The sequence below is a fragment of the Solanum stenotomum genome, chromosome 3 (genome assembly GCF_019186545.1).
Source record: "Solanum stenotomum isolate F172 chromosome 3, ASM1918654v1, whole genome shotgun sequence".
Lineage (NCBI taxonomy): Eukaryota > Viridiplantae > Streptophyta > Magnoliopsida > Solanales > Solanaceae > Solanum > Solanum stenotomum.
The window spans coordinates 59,359,579-59,381,135 of record NC_064284.1 but is presented as its reverse complement, the minus strand read 5'-3'; the positions used below and the strand labels follow the sequence as shown (position 1 = coordinate 59,381,135).

The 21,557-nt window shown below is 33.8% G+C and overlaps 2 protein-coding genes across 6 annotated transcripts in view; one reads left to right on the top strand and one right to left on the bottom strand.

Moving 5' to 3' along the window:
• Positions 1-21,557, bottom strand: part of LOC125859849 (uncharacterized) — a 662,179-nt gene that overhangs the window by 571,557 nt on the left and 69,065 nt on the right. The gene's annotated exons all lie outside the window — the stretch shown is intronic.
• On the top strand, positions 11,134-16,697 carry LOC125859841 (BTB/POZ domain-containing protein NPY4-like). 5 transcript variants are annotated; one of them, XM_049539676.1, is made up of 5 exons: positions 11,134-11,212; positions 12,334-12,449; positions 14,248-14,317; positions 14,404-15,579; positions 15,723-16,697. In XM_049539676.1, the coding sequence occupies exons 2-5, from the start codon at positions 12,388-12,390 to the stop codon at positions 16,296-16,298; spliced, it is 1,884 nt and encodes a 627-aa protein (XP_049395633.1). In that variant the 5' UTR covers positions 11,134-11,212; positions 12,334-12,387; the 3' UTR covers positions 16,299-16,697. The 5 variants fall into 5 exon arrangements, with proteins under 5 accessions (XP_049395633.1, XP_049395631.1, XP_049395632.1 ...); XM_049539674.1 differs by lacking the exon at positions 11,134-11,212 and adding an exon at positions 11,248-11,338 and having other exon boundaries at positions 12,141-12,449; XM_049539675.1 differs by lacking the exon at positions 11,134-11,212 and adding an exon at positions 11,274-11,338.

Here is a 21,557-nt window from a genome sequence, read left to right as displayed (position 1 = left end):
AGAAAGAAAGGAAGACGTTTAAAACTTGTGGTTCAAAATGAATGATAGAAATTTGGGTGGCTTTAATCATTTCATTAAGGGTAAAATAGACATTTTACAGTCGAATTGTTACTTAATATAGAAATGTGTCATTCTTTTTGGAAATGACTAAAAGGAAAGTAAGTCACATAAACTAGGACATAGGGAGTAGTATAAAATCAACTATAGTACTTAGCAGGTGCCACGCAACAAACAACATGAGGAAGTGGCAACTGCACTGAATCAAGTATGGAATCAATCGACAATATCAAGAATACACATGAGGACTCAGGTCTCCACACCACGTTCTTTTGGGAAATGAGTTCTTTGAACTTGAGTATATTAAGTTATTTGCATATGTTTTCCTTTAATGTTATTGTGTCGGAACGTGACACCTGGTTCAATAATATCATGCCAGTTTGTGGCACCCGATCTAAATATATTGTCCTGGTTCATGGCACCAATTTAATATATCGTGTCGGGTCATGGCACTCGATTCAAATATATCATGCTGGTTCATGGCACCCAATCCAAATATATCGTGCTGGCTCTTAACACCCAATCCAACAACATAGTTAATTTCTCATTCTTAAGCATCACTTTCCACTTATTAACGATATTTCATCAAGCCTTTTTTATTCAAGACATCACTTTGATAGAGCAAGTTCAAGATTATGGATTTCACGGTCTTAGGATTACAGATCAATCATAACAACACATGAATCATCCAAACCACAACAATTCTTGGGATTACAGGTCAATCACAATAATACATGAATCCTTCAAACCACACCAATCAAGTACATAGGAAATTTGACAATATCACTCAATGACTATGAATCACTATTAAGAGTCTCTCTATCACATAGAATAAACCATAACCTACCTCCACCGAAGAACCGGAGACAAACAAGTTAATTCCTCAGTGTTTTTCCTTTCCTCAATGCCTCCGAACGTTCTAATCTATCAAGTATACAATTTTTATAAGCAAATGAGTGCTCGGACATCCATATAACTATAAATCTAGCCTAGAATCAATAAACCATCAAATTCTATAATCAAATTCCTAAATTTTGATACCAACTAATATATCAAGTCTCATATGTTCCTAGTTTTCAAACCTAGGATTAAGTTTCAATTCCTCCAATTACCATAACTTTATTGGATTTCATATAATACAATACACCTAATATTTAATTACCTGTCTCAATAGATCAAAACTTGAATCACAATGTGTTAACTAAAGAAATTAACTAAAGCTGACTAACAGTTTAGTACACCAGTGGCACATTACAAGGACAAAACATCTTATTTAAAATGTTTTAATTCATATGAAGTGCTCTAATACTAAACATGGTCCAATAATTAGGAATAATCATTATCCAATGATTAGGTCATGCTTACTCATACCTACATTTACCCCAAGTCTAGAACACAATAGACATGTACCAATTTCAATTTAACTCACCATTCAATTCTCTTTCTTATCAATATAATAATATTCACACTATCTGTTATGAATCAACCCCTTCCCGATAGGAACTTTGACGTCACAAAATCAGTTATTGGGCCAAAAAGGTAGATTTGGGATCCAAGCCCAATTAGCAACTAATTTAAAAGGAAGAGAAATTAGAAAGAGAGGTTATGCATATTATGAAGAAACCTTCTATTCCTCTCATCTTCTTTCTAGAGTCTTAACTTCTCATCTCCATTCTTATCTCTATCTCTAGTTATTTGATATTTCAGTACTTCTCCTTGTAATTCTAAGTATTGTTATTATAATTTGGCTATCTTACTATATAATGTTTGAATATTTATGTTGAGAATTCGAGTTTGTTTCATGGGTGCTTTCATCCAGAGGTTTCTCTAATGGAGGACAAAAAAGTACTCAAGGTTTTCATTGATGATTCAATTCGTGATTCAATCAAAGAAATGAAGGATTCTATCTCTAAAGATCTCGCTGAATTTCGTTCGATGCTGCTGGAGGCTTTAGGGGAAAATGCTACAACCTCTTTTCAACCCCCAAACACAGTTATGCGTGCTAAATTATGGCAGTTTCGAAGAAAGAATCTGGAGGCTTGAATAGTCCAAGCGGAGCATTATTTTGATTTCTACAGTATTGAGGAAGATCGAAAGCTTATTGTGGCGTCATTCTACCTTGATGGTGAAGCATTAGACTGGCACCGATGGTTATTTAGGAATAATCAGTTAATTTATTGGCCATATTTTGCTGCTAAGGTGAGTATTTGATTAAACCGAAAGAACTTGAGTCTGTGAGAGGGAGATTCACCAATCTTGGGTAAGTAACCTACGTGAATGAATACCAATACCATTGTGAGCATATGTTGTCATGCTTCCATGAGAAAGATGTAGTTTTCTGAGGCCACACATATGTTCAACATCCATAATGGAGCAATATAACCGACTCACTTTTACCACAATATTTTGGTGACCAATCAGAATTCCAAAGTAATGCAGGACAGGTGTTTAATGAATTTTCCGATAGGTCTAAAAGTGCAATACTAGAATCACACAAGGTGCGTACGATGACCAAAGATACTATTGAAACACATTTCCCTACTGATCCTGAACATCACATTGCCCCGTGTGATGTGGCCAATGACTACGTCGTTGTTATTGAAAATAAAGACAAAAATGAGGGAGAGACCTCACTTATCATTCCTATAGAAGATAATGTGATTGTCGAGTTTTACCCATTCCTTTTCTCCCAACCCTATTTTCCCTTGATGCCTGATGATTTTGGGGATCTAACATTGCCTAATGATTTTGGGGATCTGACATTGCGTGTGAGCATAAAAAATGGCTTAACCCCTTTCTATTGGTTTGACACTGGGCAACATATTTCTAGCCCAAACACAGTTTGGGAATAGGTTGCTCACCATTTGCTACTCAAAATGTTGGTGAGCCGCATCCAAGGGTTCTTGCTGTTCAACTTATTGTTATTTATTGCCTCAGCAATCTGAGATGGATCTTTCTGTTTGGGATCCAGGAATTAGTTCCAAATTCTGGGTTGTCACAAGTTCTACAGACAGTTTGGAGGTGTTAATAGTGTTTGAAACAATTTAAAACAAATGGAGTTGTTTAAGTGCAAAGTTATTGAATTGGGAGTAGTTAAGTAGAGTTGAAATAGGTGTTGAGACCTTTAATGCCATGTATTTTGATAAATGTTCATGGGTAACTGAGAATATTGGGGATCATCTTGATTATTTATGTATGGAGTATGAGTGTGGCATATCAGCAGTACAACTACATTCTTACGATAACAAGGTGGAAACCGAATTTATTATATCAACAATATTTTTGTGCAAGATTTTTTAGTACCAATTGAGGGTTGTACAAAGGCAGAACAAATGGATGGTGTTGAGCTCTCCTTATTTTGTGTGCAATATTCTCATGAAAGCTCTATACAGCCTTTTGTCAAACGACGATTTTGAATGGAACATGACTCTACAACCTGATTCTTATTCCTCACCAGGTTTTATTATTTCTCTCACCTTTGCAAATCGTCCATTTGATCCTGCTATACATGATATTTCTCTATCTTATGGTGCCAACGAGAATATGTTTCGAAATGCTAGTTTTGTTTCTACTTATATTTTAGTAGTCTGGGGTGAACAAGTTTGTGGCCATAGGCAGAAACATTTAGGCGTGTTTGAATATTTTATTCGTTTCTTGGATCCTCTCTTAGCACTTAATTCTATTAGCTTAGATGTGAGCACGGGTTATATCAGCTGCAAGCAACTAGAGAAATGTGAATTTGGACCAAAGTTAATTTTTACTAATGCAAGTGTTGATGCTCATCGTTATGATTATGCAAGTCTCTGCAAGGTATGTAGCAAGCAAGAAGTTTCTCCCTTGGCGAACATGTCACATATCAATGGCTTGGTTGCTTCTTTCGTCATGTTCTCTCCTTTCGAGTATTCAATTGTTGTTACATTCGCTACACACATTATGGGTGCCAAATCTTACATTACTGATGTATTTGGAAAGAGCTTCTTTGCACTCGAGGGCATTGGTTACGAGCAAACCATCTTTTATATTGTTTCCAGATTAGTGGTTGTTGCAGGAAGTATAAAAGATCATATACTATATTTTATCAACATTTCTCATTTTGTTTTGGCTGTTTCCAGATTGGTTTTTGTTGCTGGAAGTATACAAGATCACATACTATATTATACCGACATTGCACAGTTTGTTTTGGCTACAATTGGTAGGGAGCGCATTACTAACATTGTTCTTGACTCAAACCTTGAGGACAAGGTTCTTATTGAGGACGGGAGTATTGTTATGAATCAACCTCGGCCTGATAGGAACTTTGACGTCACAAAATCAGTTATTGGGACAAAAAGGTATATTTGGGATCCAAGCCCAATTAACAACTAATTTAAAAGGAAGAGAAGTTAGAAAGAGAGTTTATGCGTATTATGAAGAAACCTTGTGTTCCTCTCATCTTCTTTCTAGAGTCTTAACTTCTCATCCTCATTCTTATCTCTATCTCTAGTTATTTGATATTTCAGTATTGCTCCTTGTAATTCAAGTGTTGTTATTGTAATTTGGCTATCTTATTATATAATGTTTGAATATTTATGTTAAGAATTTGAGTTTGTTTCACTATCTAACCCATATACATACACTTAATATACTAAGAAGAATCAAAGTAAAAGAGTCACCTGAAGAACTCGTGACTTTCCTTCGTTCAATGTCGTTTATGTTATTCTTCTCTTCTCTTTTTTTCTTTTCTAAATAAAATTTAGAAATTTTATGAATAACCACCAACTAATTAATAACCGTAGTTATATAAATAGCTCACTAATTCTCATTTAAAATTTACAGGAAGAGTCTAAATAGTTTTAGTACTCAAATGATCTAACAGGTCGTTACACTGATGTCAAGTCTTGCAAATAGTTTCATGTATATATTTTTGTTGATTTTTATTTTTTTTCTCATTATTTTATGGCTCTTGCTCCTTATTGTTATCTTCCGTGTGATAGCTCGTTGCTTCTAGTTTCGGGCTATAGATTAGGCTTACATACTACTGGGATGTAATATGTGCAATCATGACCTGAGAAATTGGGTCGAGACATTTCAGAACCTTGCTATTCATATATTTGGCTCATTACCTGATTATTTTTTTTGATGTCTGAAGTTATTTTTAAATTGTAAAAATAAAATTATAATAGGTAGGCTAGCAAGAATTGCCCTAACCTTCACTGAAGGTAACCTTGTTACCCCTTTGCTTCCCTTCTTATTTACCTATTGTTGTTTGTTTGATGTTATGATTAATCAAATGAAATTCATATCTAGAAGTCAAGGTCTTATGGAGGAATCATTTTTTTGAGGAAGCTACTTGGGAAGCTGAGGAGGATATGAAGAAAAGATACCCACATCTCTTTACTTCTGGAGAAATTCCAGAGCAAGGTAATAACTTTTTGTAAAACACTCTTTAAATTGATATGCTAGAGTGATCTCATTTGAGGACGAATGTTTCCAAGGGGGAGATATTGTAACTCCTTGATTTTAGAAAGACCTAAATCTAGAAAGAAAGAAATTGGAAATAGCTAAATTGAGGTTTGTTTAAGATACTCTTAAATCGTGAGTTTTTGGTCAACTTCAAACAATCATAACTTTCAGCACATAATGAGTTAGGTGGCCCATGAGATATGAAATCGAAGGTTGTTGAGTCCTCTTTTCAACTCCACCGAGTTTGCTAAATTCTAAGTTCAAATGAGGGAGATATGCTTGTTTGAGTTCAGCCTGTCCAGTTAAAGAAATTCATCCGAATTAAGGAGGGATAGTTAGGTCTTTTCCTTACCCCCACTAGCCTAGCTAATTTTTGTTGATCTATTAGGGTTCTTAAATGATTGAAATCAATTTTATTCCTTCTTAAACACGCTTAGGGATTTTGAGAGGAGTTCAAGAGGAGAAGAGAAGAACGTTTAAGATTCTTGCGAGCTTTCAGGATTTTTCCCAAGAATTTGATTCTTTCGAGGTATGTAGGCTTTCATAGTGATGGGTTAGTTCACCCTCACTCCAATCATGATTTTCCTTATTGAATTCATCTAGGAGATTTCTTGTATTGCGTTCTTGATGAGTTTTCTTGATATTTGTTTTTCATTCATTATTAATGGAGTTTGATGAGTTCTTGAGGTGAGAGTTTTGAGTTTGAGGATTGTTCTTGATGTAAATTGAGTGGGTTTTTGATGAACTTTGTTGGGTTTGGGAATCTAAATGAGTTTGGGGCTAAATCATTAGATTTTAAATGAGTTAAGCCTTGAATTGAAGCAAGAATATTCGTCAAAATCTAAATAGAGGGGTGGGGCGTCGCGCCTGCATAGCATTCTAACTATTGTTCAGTAGTTTGGGGCCTGGCGTACTGCACCACTCAGTGCGCCCCAAATTACCGTCAGTAGTTTTGGGGCTGGCGTCCCGCACCACTCAGTGCGCCAGGTCTCCTACCCTTCCGTCCTTCTTTCTGTATGTGTTTTCTCCAATCGTACCTATATTCTCTACTTGATATCCACATGTTAAATCTTCATTAATCCTTGAGAGATCATGCATATCTTAATCATAACTCTTAAATCTTCATTTCAAATGCAAGTAAAGATTAAGAGTAAGGTTCGAGAATGTCCTTTCGAGTCATTTGAGAAGTCTTTTACAATCTTTTAAAACTTGTTTAAAGACTTGAATACTTGAGCATGATGATGAGAAGAGTTGAGTTCATGTTTCCAAAATGAATATAAGGGAACTAATTATTCTCGAGTGTAAATGTTTTACATTTAAAAAAGAGAGGAAACCTTGATTTCCAATGAGTTCATGAGGAGTTTTTGAGCATTATCTCTTTCAAGAGAACCTTTTGAGTAATAAACTCAAAGTTTGAGGATGAGGAAATGTTTTTAAACATATGAGCATGAGTTATATTATTGTGAGTAGTATTGAGCACCGATATGGGGACAAGTTTAGACAACTCAAAGTTCTCATGATAAACCATGTATGCCAACATGGGTAAAGGGTCATACTTTTTAGACGATTCCTTATTGATTTTAAGCATAGCTTAGTGGATCCACTTAGTTGAGAATGTCTTATATTCCAGTAAGGTATAGGACAGTTCTGGCAGTGTGGGCGAGATGTTGTATCATCACATAGCTCATAGTGATGGTTGTAGTTAGAGAATCTCTCAAATAAGAGTGAAAGAGTTTATTGTTGTATTTTTAAATACATTGAGATATTATCTACTATTTTACAAGCTTTCTTTATACTACATCCTTATTGTTGCTTTTATATTGAATTAAGTTGAGTATTTCTGAGTTGAGATGAGGTGAGTATGCTTTTCTTTTTAATCAATTCAAGCTTATGCATGTGTTTTAGAGTTTCCCTTGCATGCTCGTGCATTCAATGTATTGACAACATTTGGCCTGCATCTTTTTATGATGCAGATACAAGTATTCAGGGTCATCAACAGGCGCTCCATTGATACCACTTGCAGTCCCAGTTAGCTTTGGTGAGCCTCCTTGCTTCCAGAGGATTTCCACTTTTATTTTCAGTCTTGTTAAGATGTTGTGGGTCTTGTCCGACGTCTATCACGGTTATTAGAGGCTTCATAGACAGTAGTGTTTTGAAGAGTCTTTTCTATTTTTATTGTTAATGTTTAAGACTTGAGTTGCCTTCTTATGGCTAGTTGAATATTTTTAAATATTCTGAGTTATGTATTTTGAGACATTTGAGTTAAATCTTTGCATTTGAGTTCCTATGTTGTTGAGTAAGTCTTCCGCTGAGTATTGAATCAGGCCAGGGGTTCGCTTGGGAACTAGAAATGGTTCTCGAGTGTTGGTCACGTCCAGGGTGTAGGCTCGAGGCTTGGCACTATTTTAAATGAATTGCACTGATCATTTGGGTTCGTGTTTAGCATAGGCCATGACCTATTTAGAAATAATAAGGAGAACTTTTAAAAATAGCAAACATTAGGCACTCAATATCTATATTTTGCTTTATTACGAATAATAGCAAAATGTTGGGAGAGGAAGGAGGAGAAAGGCGAACGAGATTTGGAAGAGAGAGGAGAAAGTTCATTTATTTTGCAAATTTCAGAGAAAAAATGCAAATACAAATTGATTTGTATCAAAATAAATACATATTAAGAGGAGAGAGGCGAGAGGAATCAAGAGAGAGAGGAGAGAGGATTGTATTTTGTATTTACTTTGCATTGTATTACGTGTTTATTTTATATCAATTGTATTCGAATTACAATGAATTATATTTTGTATATATTGGCATTGTATTCTTTATTTATTTTGTATCAATTGTATTCAAAATACAATGAATACAATTATATTCATCCTCTCTTTGATTAGATACAAACACATTTGACAGAAAGGATGAATGCTTATTGTATTCGTACAAATACAAAAATACAAAAATACAAAGTACAATTTTTCGAATACAAATTGAAATAATATACAAAAGTCTCACATATATTAAATTTAATACAATTGATACATTATACATTTGAATGAATTTCTTCTTATTGGCATGAGAGAGAAAAACACACACACACAGAGGGGGGGGCAGAGAGGGAGGAGAGGCAAGGGAGAGAGGGGAAGGGTACAAATAGACAGAGCGCGCGGGGGGGGGGGGGGNGGGGAGGGGGAGGAGAGGGCAAGTGAGAGGGAGGGTACTCCCTCCGTTTCAAAAAGAATTTCCTAGTTTTCTTTTAGTCTGTTTCAAAAAGAATGACCTCTTTCCTTTTTTAGCAACACTTTAACTTCAACTTTCCACGTGACATGTTTAAGGCCACAAAATTAAAGGACATTTTGGTACATTTGACATAACTTTAATTTAGAACCACAAGATTAAAAAGTCTTCTTTTTTTTCTTAAACCTCGTTCCAAGTCAAACTAGGTCATTCTTTTTTAAACGGATGAAGTACTATTTTTCATAGATAAAGAGTCAATATCTTAAAACGTCACTGAACTGTGGAAAATTATCTAACAAAGTCACTGAACTTTGTTTTATATGAATAAAATCACTAAACTTTAGACTTTTTTCTTCAAAAATCATTCAACTACATTTATCATTTAAATAAATTTCACATGATAAACTAAATTATTTTTTATATATTTAATTATAAACCCACAAACAAATAAAATTATAGAATCTATTTATTTTTATGTCATATAATCATAAACCCGTTAGTAAACAAAATTATATATTTTTTCTATTTTTATACCGTGTATGTTTTTTCTCAATTTTCAAAACAAGTAGTAGTTACGTTTTTTTTTTGGATTATGTCAGAAGCTCAAAGTTTCTATCATATCAATACCATTTGAAACACTTGTAGTCCTAATTTGTGTCTGACATAACCACAAAAAATTACAAAAATAATTCCAATATTTTGCTATGATTTCTAGTCTTTTTCTTCTTCTTTGATTCTGAACTTCAATAAAATACTCCTCCATAATTTTTAGAAGTCAATAAAGAAGTAGAAGAAACGGGAGACTCAACTTAATTACCAGGGGAAATATGGTTTTACTATTAGATGAATTCCATTTATGGGTAGGTTGGATATAATAATAAAATAGATTCTAAAAATTTATTTATTTGTGGGTTCATATTAAATAGCATAAAAAAATAATTTAATTTATCATGTCAAATTTATTTAATAATAATTGTAGTTAAATGATTATTGAAGATAAAAGTCTTAAGTTGATTATTGATACAAAATAAAGTTTAATGACTTTACTAGTTAATTTATCATAGTTCAGTGACCTTTTAAAACAGGGAAAATGTTCAAATATGTCATCGAACTTTCAGAAAAAGTTCATTTATGTCATCTGTTCAAAGTTTGACTCATCTATGACATTGTTGTTAAAGAAAAGGCTCAACCATGCCATTTTTTTTAGCTCCAATTTTGCAAAATCACTTTTTACACCCCCAAACAAGGTTTAACATTTTTCAATTGAAATTTGGATCAAATGTACTCTTTTTGTTTGTTCTTCCTTAAGAACACCAAGAACACATGAACATAAACAACTCCCAAATTTTCAACATATTCAATTCTTCACGAAATCATCTCAAATTTCGGCTACATCATTAATTTCTTTTTAAAAAAAAATCAAAATCCTAAAATCATTTGTAGAGTTTAAAAAAATTACTTGTATTAAAACAAAATATTCCAAAAAACAAATATCAGTCAAATTTTCAAAAAAATTGCTTTGATTCATGTTTTTGACATTAGATCTCTGTTTCCTAGTGTTTTTTGAGTCTACGTTCAAAATTTTAAATGATTTGAAGTTGTGGAGAAAATTCTACCATTAAATAATGTATAGTTTTGAAACTTTGAAGAAATTTCAAGTGAGTCTTGTTGATTTAGGTTGAATTTGTGCTCAAAAAATATTGAATTTTGATATCTAGCTCGAAGAGAAACTACTCTTAAAACTACGGCTCGTTACAATCCCTCTGTAACGAGCTGTAGCCCATAGCCCGTAAGTGATCCTAAAAAAAGCCCAACCCCACTTTTTTTTAAAAAAAATATATAAAGTCAGAAAGAAGCAAAATACAGCTATTACTGATTTTAATTTTCGCTAAAATGAAAAACTCAAAAGTAAGAAGTTTGGCCACCAAAGATGTGATGCAAAGGACTATTCTTTTCTTAATCAAAGATTTCAAATTTGAGGTGTAATGTGAATATTAAAATTTTTTTGATAATTGATGATTTTTTTCTTGAATAGAGTCTTACGCAATGTAAATTTCAATATAATTAAAATAATAATACAAATATTGAAGATGGAGAAAAAAAAAGTACTCGTTTTGTCCTACTTAATATAATTTATTTTCATTTTTAATTGGTGTAAAAAAAGATAAATTTATATATTAAGTAACAATTTAATTTTAAAATATTTATTTTATTTTAATAAAATAATTTAAAGTTATACAAATTAATTTCACAAATTTCAAACCCTTTTTTTTAAAAAAAAAAACTGTGACTTAACTCATATAAAATGAAATGACGGACGAAAGTTTAGTGGTGGGGGCAGTGGTGCTGATTCTAAAGCTAATAATAATAGATAAGAGTTGAGAAACATTCTCAAATTGGATTTTTGCGAGAACACTGTGTTGCTACTGTGGCAGACAAAAATCAGAAAAAACAACTTATCTTTTTTATGGATCGATTTTTTTGTGTTGTATTTTTCTCTCAAAGTTTTACATCTTCACGTCATTTATAATGCTTTTCACACTGTATTTGCACTGTTATACCTCAACTAATTTCATTGCGCCGCATCAAAGCTAATTTGGAACCTTCTTGAGTGAGTTTTTTTTCTTTTTCTGAAGATTAATGAATTTCTTTTTTCTCATAATGCATGTTCAATCAGTTTTTGTTTGAATTTTCTGATTTTGGATAACTTTTCTGCAAATGTTGTTTGAGTCCTTGTGATGGTCTATCGTTATAGATTTTGAAAATTTATCTTTAAATAGTTGCTTTGTTATAAAAGTTGATTTGATTTTTAACACATAATCTTTGGATATGTATATTGGAAATGACTATAGGTAAGGTAGGTAACGTTTGTGTATATTCTGTGGTGTCAGACTTCACCTATGAGATACACCAAGTATATTTTTGTTGTTGATTTTTAAATATTTTCAAATTTCCAAAAAATTAGTCTGAGTTGGGTTTTTGGGACTTTCACTCGTAGAACTCCAATTTTTTTTTTAAGTAAAATGCATGTCCAAACACAATTTCAAATTTCAAAAAGTCAAATTTTCAAGTTTCAACTTTAAAATTTGTAATGAAAAAGGGGGTTTAGTGTTTTCCTTTTTGCCTTGTTATTAGTTTATATATATTTATGTTCCGCGTGGAAAATACTAGATTCAGTTGAAATGTATAAGTAGTATATAAACTCTCATCCTCCAATGTCCTGTTATGTTAATCAAGATTCTATGTCTTAGAAATTTTACATTTGCCTATATGAAACACTTTTTTTTTTGGGTGATAGTGGTTGTTTGTTCATATTTGTGCATTTTTCCAGAATCAGTTGATGCTTTTTGTCTAAAAATTTGAGTGGTGCTCTTCAATTCATACCATTCTGATATGTGTCTTTGCTGTGACAGGTTTTTTTCTACTTGTTTTCTCAAAAAAAAAAAAAAAAAACAATTTGGTGAAGTTTATATATAAAGAATTAGTTAAAGGGCGGTGGTGTCAGTGGAGTGCAAGTGGGATTGCCTCTGATTTTCAAGAAACTATAACTAGCATTTAACAGATACAGAATCATCAAAGAAATCAATTTTTTTTTTCTTGTTGAAGGCCTAAAAAAGCTCTGAATTTTAGATCAGAGGTGAGGAGAATTCGCGCCGGAAGATGAAGTATATGAAGCTTGGATCTAAGCCTGATCAGTTTCAGACTGAAGGAGATAGTATCAGGTGAATAATGAACTTAAATTTTGGTGAATGCTGTTGAGTTTTGTTTGTTCTGCATATATTTCTTGTTTCTGCTTTAATATGTGTTACTCGAGCCGAGGGTCTTTCGAGACTACATTGGATTTGTTGTTGTTGTTATTTCTTATTTCTAGATGATTTTAAGTTTTATGCACTGATCGACAGGGTACTTTTTATATTACTATAGTGCTATGGTTGTTGAAACTTTTGCTGTCTTCATTTAAGTTAGTTTTTCCTCTCATATTACAAACACAGAAAGCACATCATGCTGTAAAATTTTGATGAAATATGTTTTTGCGGTTATAGTTGCTTAAATCAATCTTCAACTGTTTGGTTGGGTAAAAAATTGAAATTCTAAGTTTGGCTGAGTTGCGGGGACTCTTCACTTTCGATGTTGCACCCGTGTCGGATTCTTCAAAAATATAATACTTTTGCAGAATCCGACACACACCTGTTGACATTTTGTGGAGTCCGAACAACATAGGAGCTTGGTTGGTTTTGCAGGTGGCATTTGAAGATGAATATGAGTAGCGAAAAATTGAAAATAATGTTAGCATGTTGGTTGGTAGAAGCACTGTGATCTGGAGTAGCAATAGAAAAAGTTTCATAAATGGCTTACACACTTAGTAGATTATCAAATGTTTTTCTTGAAAAATTTAGATCATCAAACATCAGAAGACGATTTTGTCAACAAAAATATATTCTTGAAAAATGTTGTCTTTCAAACTAGACTGGACCTTTAAGTTAATGTTTTCACATTTATTGGCCGTTCCGGTAACTCCTATTGAATATTTTCGATCTAACAATCAAAAGTAATAATTCGACCACTTCCCTTATCACACGAGAACTAACCTGGGCCATTGCCTTGTTCTTGGTTCCCCACCTCTTATCAAATATCACAACAGGCATATCTGGATCAAGATAGATAGAAGCCCTTTTGCTGCCTTTGATTTATAGTCTAATTTACGCTACTCTAAACTCTTGATGTGTTCTAACTCATTGCAATGATGTGTATATGTTTGACTTGTTTAACGTGTCTGAGCTCATTTATTTCACATTTTCAGTAAGTAAAAGAAAACAGTATATTTCTGGTTGTGTTCTTTTGAATTAATACCGTGTTGATCCAGTTGAAACCTGGATCAGAGAAAGTGTAGTAGTACCTTAAAGGTAAAGTAGTATATAGGTTTCTTTGCCTTCTCTGAACTAGGATCCAATACTTTGGAAAAAAGTGTTAGTGATACCAGGGAAGCGTTCTAATAGTGTTATCTCTTCTTCCACTCCTCCCCGAATGTACAACTAATGAAAATCACAGTGATGGTGTGCTGCTCAGGGACTGCTCCGATACATTTTTAGGCTGTAGATATGTTAGTAGCTTTACATACCGAGGAACTTATTACTTAAGGGTCATTTTCTCAAACTGGAAATGATAATTATGATTCAGGAAGGGAAACATACACCATCGTTACATGACAGAGAGCCCCTCTCTGTGTGAAATCTAGAATGAAGGAATAGGAAAAGTATGCTACAAGCACTCAGATCATGTGGCGGTTACAATGCCCTTCATGAAAAGAAGACTTAACATTCATATATTTAGAATAGCTCCTTTGTTAGTTAGTAAACCTCCAGTTTTCAGTCTACGCATATCAACTTATATAGCATTTGTTGTTTCAAATATTTGCTTGTAGTTATTCATCTACGTTTCACATATGAAGAAGTGATGTGGTAATTTGAGATTAATTTTAAAGTTTTGATTAGGCATATGATCTATGAACTTTATATTCAGGTATGTAGCAGCTGAATTGGCTACTGACATGGTTATCAATGTTGGAGATGTGAAATTTTACCTCCACAAGGTAAGTAACCTTTCTCATTCCATATTTGTCAGTTGTTTTCTGAATGAGAAATAGCAAATATACTAATAGAAGTACATTTTCTTCAGTTCCCACTTCTGTTGAAGAGTTATCGCTTGCAGAAACTGATTGCTTGTACAAACGAGGAAAATAGTGATGAAATCAACATCCATGATATACCTGGTGGACCTGCTGCTTTTGAAGTATGCGCAAAGTTCTGTTATAATATGACAGTAACTTTGAATGCATATAATGTCGTTGCAGCTCGTTGTGCAGCAGAGTACTTGGAAATGTATGAGTCAGTTGAGAAGGGAAATCTTATCTACAAGATTGAAGTTTTTCTTACGTCTAGCATCTTCCGGAGCTGGAAAGACTCCATCATTGTTCTTCAGACCACAAAAGCTTTTCTTCCCTGGTCCGAGGAATTAAAAATCGTTAGTCATTGCCTGGAATCTGTTGCTTCTAAAGCTTCTGTAGACACCTCAAAGGTGGACTGGTCTTACACTTATAACCATAAAAAGCTTCCATCCGAAAACGGAAGTGATCTGCACTGTAACGCGGTGAGCTGGCAACAACTTGTTCCAATAGACTGGTGGGTTGAGGACCTTTGTGAGCTTCATATTGATTTGTATAAAAGGGTCATAGTAACAATAAAAACAAAAGGAAGGATTTCTTCAGAAGCAATAGGTGAAGCATTGAAAGCATATGCCAACCGGAGGCTCCCGGGATTCAGCAAGGGCAGTATACAAGGAAGTGATCCTGAAAAGTATCGGTACATGGTTGATACGATTACTTGGTTGTTGCCCAAAGAGAAGAACAGTGTTTCCTGCAGTTTCTTGATGAAATTGCTGCAAACATCTATTGCATTCGAATGTGGACAAACGACGAGAAGTGAACTGAAGAGAAGGATTGGCCTGCATATGGAAGATGCAACAGTAGGTGACTTACTAATTCGAGCTCCAGATAGTGAGACTATTATATTCGATATTGACATAGTACACGACCTCGTAGAGAATTTCATGTTGCATCAAAAGAGTGGTCAGATTGATAGTTCTGCAGATAATAGATTCCACGATATATGCCCCGCATTTGCATCAGATGCTTCCGAAGTAAAGGTGGCTAGGGTAATCGATAGATACCTTGCTGAAGTTGCTAGAGATCCAAATCTACCACTATCGAAGTTTATCAATCTTGCAGAATTGGTCTCTAGCTTCTCTAGACCTTCCCATGATGGAATTTACCGTGCTATTGACATGTATCTTAAGGTATCATTTTGTACTTCTCTTGTTTGAGTTGCAGTTTGTGTTCATGTAAGCTCGAGAGCCTCACTCTCAAGAGGGAAAATGCCAATATTATGTGAAGAATTTCTCGTCAAGGATCATGAATGATCATTATTTTGTTTTGACAGGAACATCCTGGGATAACCAAAAGCGAGAGAAAAAGAATTTGTAGGCTAATGGACTGCAGGAAGCTATCAGCTGAGGCCTGCATGCATGCTGTGCAGAATGAGCGCCTTCCTTTACGAGTAGTTGTACAAGTTCTGTTCTTTGAGCAACTCAGAGCCACAGCATCATCCGGTGGTGGCAGCACTCCTGACCTGACTAGATCGGTCAAGTCTTTGCTCCCGGTGGGATCTCAGAGGTGCTCCACATCTGCTACATCCAACATTGAGGACAATTCGGATGCTATGCTCACAGCCAAGGAACTTAAAGCTCTGAAAGGTGAGCTTGCTACTCTAAGATTGAGAGACAGAGGAGATAACAATTGTCGTAACTTGAATGACACAAAAACAAATGCTGCAACGGTTGACGATAGCAAAGTGAGGAGTTCAATCATGTCCAAAAAGATGCTCTCAAAACTATGGTCAAATAAAGATAGACAAAGTGAGAATAGCAGCTCAGATACATCAGAAAGCCCATCATCTTCTAATGCAGGGGAAACAAAGTCTACCTCATGTAGAAGTGGGAGGCATTCCCTCTCTTAGTATTAGCTGAAAAGTAGCCACGAGCTCAAAACCGACCACAGACCAGTGCCCGATATTGAAGAGGAGAAGGGTAGAGGGACGTGTCCATTTGAGCCGTGTGCTCGCTGGGAGATTTCTCGTTTATATAAGAAGAAAACACAGCTGCAGAGTGAACATAGTTTCCCTCATCATGTAAACTATTGCACTCCCTGTTGACTCTAGGCTAATCCACTTAGAGAAAGTATAGATTAGAGCAAAGGAAAGTTTTTGTAGAAGGAAACAAGTTCTATGGTAGCTTTCAAATTCTTTCCCTAAAAGTTTTCTTTCTCTGTTAATAAGTGGCTCCCATACACCAATTGTATCATATTCTTGACAATAAAACTCTCTACTATTATCAGTTGTCGCTCTATATTTCCTTTTTTCTCTTTTGGTAACTCAAACTTACAACCTTCGGGTTCGGGTTGGAACTTGGAAGTGACGAGTGCTTACCATCCAAGCAACTTCCTCTTTTTGCGCAATGAATACAGTCTATGTCAATTGTATTCATTTGCGATGAATACAACATGTATTTTTGTACACGCAATGTATGAAAACATGCTGAGAAAAGTAATTGAATTGAAGAACTTTGAGAAGAAGAGAAAAAATGAATGATCTTATTACTTTTCTTCATCACGTGCACTATATATATATAGGCTTATACAACCATCTAGCAGCTTCTAGAATCTTCTAACTAACTCAGCCTCATCACAGTAACAACTTTTCTAACTGACTCAATGTAACAGTAACTCTAACTAACTCAATGAATCAGTAAAAACGAAACTGTTATTTATTTTTCAACCATTATTTCAACACAATGGATACATTGGAGCCAACATTCAAAGAAATAGGGATGGAGTATACAAGAACAAAAATACAGGGGTGTATACATAGGTACATAATCACAAAAATATAGTCAAACAAGGATTCACTCATAAGAATATAGTCAAATAAGGATACAAACAACAAACTACATCACACTCATGTTTAAAAAAACCAATAGGCGAAATTTATAGAAATATAAGGGGTATATATGGGTACAAATAATAAAAATACATTCCATATCTTAAGAAAAATTAATACATACATGATACGAGATACAAAAATTCATCCCATAGACATAGAGTGACATACATAAAAATACATTTCTAATAATATCTGGAATTTATCTTATATTCACTGACAATATTAATAATTTTTATACAATCAACACAATTTAATATATTATAGAAAGTTACTTGTCTTATTGTATGCAAAGTTTATTTTTTCATGTATTAATTATTTATTTCACTTTATGTACTGCATAATTTTCCATCATAATGTATACATATATTAGTTATATGATCAAATTAAACACCGTATTAATTTTATACATACATAATTTACCTCCTAATCAGGTAATAGAAACATTAAGGAACTTGGTCCAATTTTATTGTCATTCAGTAGCCATGCAAACTTCGATCAATTAAATGCTCCACAGTCTTTACGAATATTTCCATGTTTACCCAACTCGGCCCAATTTAGTCATCGCATTCACAAATGCGGTTTCGAAAACTTTAGAATTGCTGGCCCATAAATTAAAAGTACCCTTGGACCTTTGGTCTGTGAATAAAACTTTATCTGAGGTGAATAGGCCCATTCCATTTTTTCAAGTTTTTGAAGTACAGAAATTTCATATATTTGAAGGTTAATTACATCCTATTTCGAAAGTTTTCCCAATTATTAAAATTCAGAATTTTTCTCTACTCTCGGATATATTTTTTGGTTGTCCGATACATTGCTTAATGAGAGGAACATATCCGAGAGACGACATGGATGTATCCGAAAGGGGATGAATGTATACAGGAGGGGAATAGGGATATATCCGAGAGGGGATTTTAATAATTTTTTTAAATGATAGAAAATTTTAGAGATTATGATATATTTATGTAATTTTTTCATATGGATATAATAAAAGGTCAGTTTACGTACCCATGCAATTTTAGATAGTGTTTTTAGGCAGTCAATTAGTTTGCTGAAAAAATAAATTAACAGCCATCACAATATTCAGATAAAATAATACCTAAATTTACAACTAAAAACAGTAAAAATACAATTTATGATTTGTTTGAGCAAGCCTCTAGTAAGTCAAAAATATTAAGTTCTTAGAAAATAAAATGCTATTTTTTTTAAGTTAGATATTTAGCCAAATTTTCAGGAAAAATTAAGTGTGAATTTTTGTTTTATTTTTATCTATATAATATTTTTACATTTTTATGAAACAATACAAAAACCATGAAACCATTAAAAAATATATTTAATGGCACATGAAAGTCATCTAAAACTGCATTGATGATTATTTGAGCAAACCTAATGAACGTGAACCGATACACTCTCTGTCCCTAAGTATGTAACAACCTGTTAGTTTATTTTGAGTATTAGAACTGTTTCAATTTTTCTTAGATTTAAATGGTAATTTTGAACGAGTTATTTAACTAGGATTACTTAGTTGGTGGATATCTATTAAATAGTTAATTTTTATTAGTTGATGGTTAATGGACTAAGTCCATAATTTATTTAATATCCTATATTAATTGGTTAATATTTATTAAAATAAGTTAGGGGTTTATTACTTTTAATATATAATCTATATATATAATAGGAGAGGTGATAGAGCTTACGTGTCAGCGCCACAATTAATCTCTAATTTTTTATTTTTAAATTATAAACTAATTAAATAGAATTAATGTGATTTTTTTATTAAAGGGAAAACAGTTACTATTTTAGAAGACAAATTAGAATTTTTAGTGGGGTATTCATGTGAGGTAGGTCAGGTAAGGAATTGGATGTTGGGAAACATGTTACAGTGGGGGAAGAGAAAGTATTGTCCTCAATTGTTAATTAATGAGGTGCTAATGATTACTATATCAAAGAAGGCATAAGTTTTGTATATTGTTAAACATAAATTGACACCACCGACATTTTAAAGTGGCTCCGTTGTTTGAGATTTTCCTTAGTTATCATATTATGACTCAAGTTTTAATATATTGAAGTAGTTAATTATTAGAAGTATGGTATTATGTAAATATCATTCGAATTATGATATTGGAAAAATTGGGACTTAACCCTAGACTTGAAACTTGGAAAATATGATAGTTGAAATGTTGATTGGCATCAAGATTTACGAACTTGATTATAAATTTGGGTGAATTGTTGGTTCAAGGCTAAACACATAGTAATGTTGGTGTTGTTAATTTCAAAATCTTATTCGTAATTTGTTTGGATAGATTGTATTGATTTGGAGCCCAATGAAAGGGGAAGACAAAAGTCCCGGAGTGATTGTTCGACTATTTGAGGCAGGTGGATTTCTAAACCCTTATTAAGTGTATGAAATTCGTGTATTTTCTTGTAATATGTGTTTGGGTAATGAGACTTGGTGATGGGTTGACTTGTCCACATTAATTAATTCTAATGATGAAAAAGGGGTAGTAAAAGGCAATATGATTAAGTGTTTGTGTGTGATGTGTTGAGAATGGCTTGAAAGGCTTGTTGAATCATTGTTGATGTTGTATCATGACTGTGTTGTTGTGAATTGTGCAATGTTATGAAAATGGTCATCTCCTCATTATTTGTGTGAACATGTCATTTGCATTATTCTGAGACATGGTTGTGACAAGTGTTATGTGAATTGACAAAGAATAAGAAATTAAACAAGATGTACCATTTCGAGGGACGTATCGCGCGCCGCGATGGATACTATATATCAAGGGACGTATCGCGCGCCGTGATGGATACTATTATCGAGGGATGTGTCGTGCGCCGTGACAGATGCATGGACATATATGTCCCCCATGGGTCCCGGACTGAGAGACAGCGGATGTGTATCATTAGGTCAGACATGCATCACTATACTTGACATTGCATTTCATTGCATTACACATATTTATCATTAGTGAACCTGATATTGTGTTTTGCTGATCTTGTGAGTGCCTTTCTGTGGAACTTTGATTGATGAATGTTGAGCTTGTTCTTGAGAATATGTAATTGTTAGAGTGTTGTTGTCGAGTTGTGTGTTATGTGAATTGTGAACTGTTAGGTTGGGCTGGTCTTATACAGGTTGTAGTGGTGGAGGTTCGGTTGGTGTGTAAGGAGTACCCGTATTCTATCTCATTAGCTTGTGTTTAGAGGTTTACTTGCTGAGTACCGTGTGGTTTGGTACTCACCCCTTGCTTCTACATGTTTTGTAGGTTACGAGCCTGGATTTTGTGGTACTTGTCATTCTCTTCTTTTCTGAGGCTTCTTGGAGATTTGTGAGGTAGATGTTTATCACCTCAGCGGACCTTCTTACTCCTATTTATGATCTTGTTCTATTCTAGAAACAAGGTCATTTGAGACCGGTGTTTTTCTTTTGAATCATTGTAATACTTTAGAGGCTTGTAAACGTGACAACCAGATTTTGGGGGTATTTTTGAGTTGATTATAAAATTTCCGCATTTTATTGTAATGGTTGAGTTTTAGGCTGACTTGTCTTGATGGGATAAGACGAATGTCATCACGCCCATTTTTGGGTTGTAACAAAATGGTATCAGAGCCCCAGGTTCATAGGTCTCACGTGTGTACAAGCTGAGTCTAAGTAGAGTCTCGAGGATCGGTACAGAGATGTCTGTACTTATCTTCGAGAGTCTATAGTGACTTTTAGGAAAAATCTTCGCTTCTTAAATCTCTATCGTGCGTACTTGATCCGGTTTTAAAAACTTATCGCTTTATTCCATTCACTCTCACTTATATGATGACTCGTGTGTAGTTCCTCATGTGAGTAGTTAATGTCGTGTATGGTTTGAATGTTAGATATGGTATTAAGGTGGAAGTAATATACTTATGGAAAGGATGTGTGGTTAGATTTAGAATGTTTAACAATTTGAAGGGGCTGTGTAAGGTTAGTTACCCTAGTAAAGTGAATAGTACTTATGTGGTTATATGATATTTAGAGTAGTTTAACAATTGAAAGTGGAATGATTAAAAGGATGGCTAGATAATGAATATTGTAACTTTGGAAACTACAATTAGTAAAGTTATCATAACATGAACGGGCTGCTTAGAAAATGATGAAAATGATGATGCACCAATTAAGGTTAGAATTTCTACTACGACTTTATAGATTGTGTGTATATCAAAGAAAGTCATGATACGACTACTATAATAGTATCGATACTTACTTGGTTAGAGTTATGAAGTGTGTTACTTTTGATATTGACCTGGCATATA

What these genes read in the sequence shown, in the direction of transcription:
- LOC125859841 (XM_049539676.1), top strand. Translation starts at nt 12,388, where the DNA reads ATGAAGTATATGAAGCTTGGATCTAAGCCTGATCAGTTTCAGACTGAA. An exon ending in ACTGAAGGAGATAGTATCAG is followed by an intron (nt 12,450 to 14,247) that starts GTGAATAATGAA and finishes CTTTATATTCAG; the next exon opens with GTATGTAGCAGCTGAATTGG. An exon ending in TGAAATTTTACCTCCACAAG is followed by an intron (nt 14,318 to 14,403) that starts GTAAGTAACCTT and finishes CATTTTCTTCAG; the next exon opens with TTCCCACTTCTGTTGAAGAG.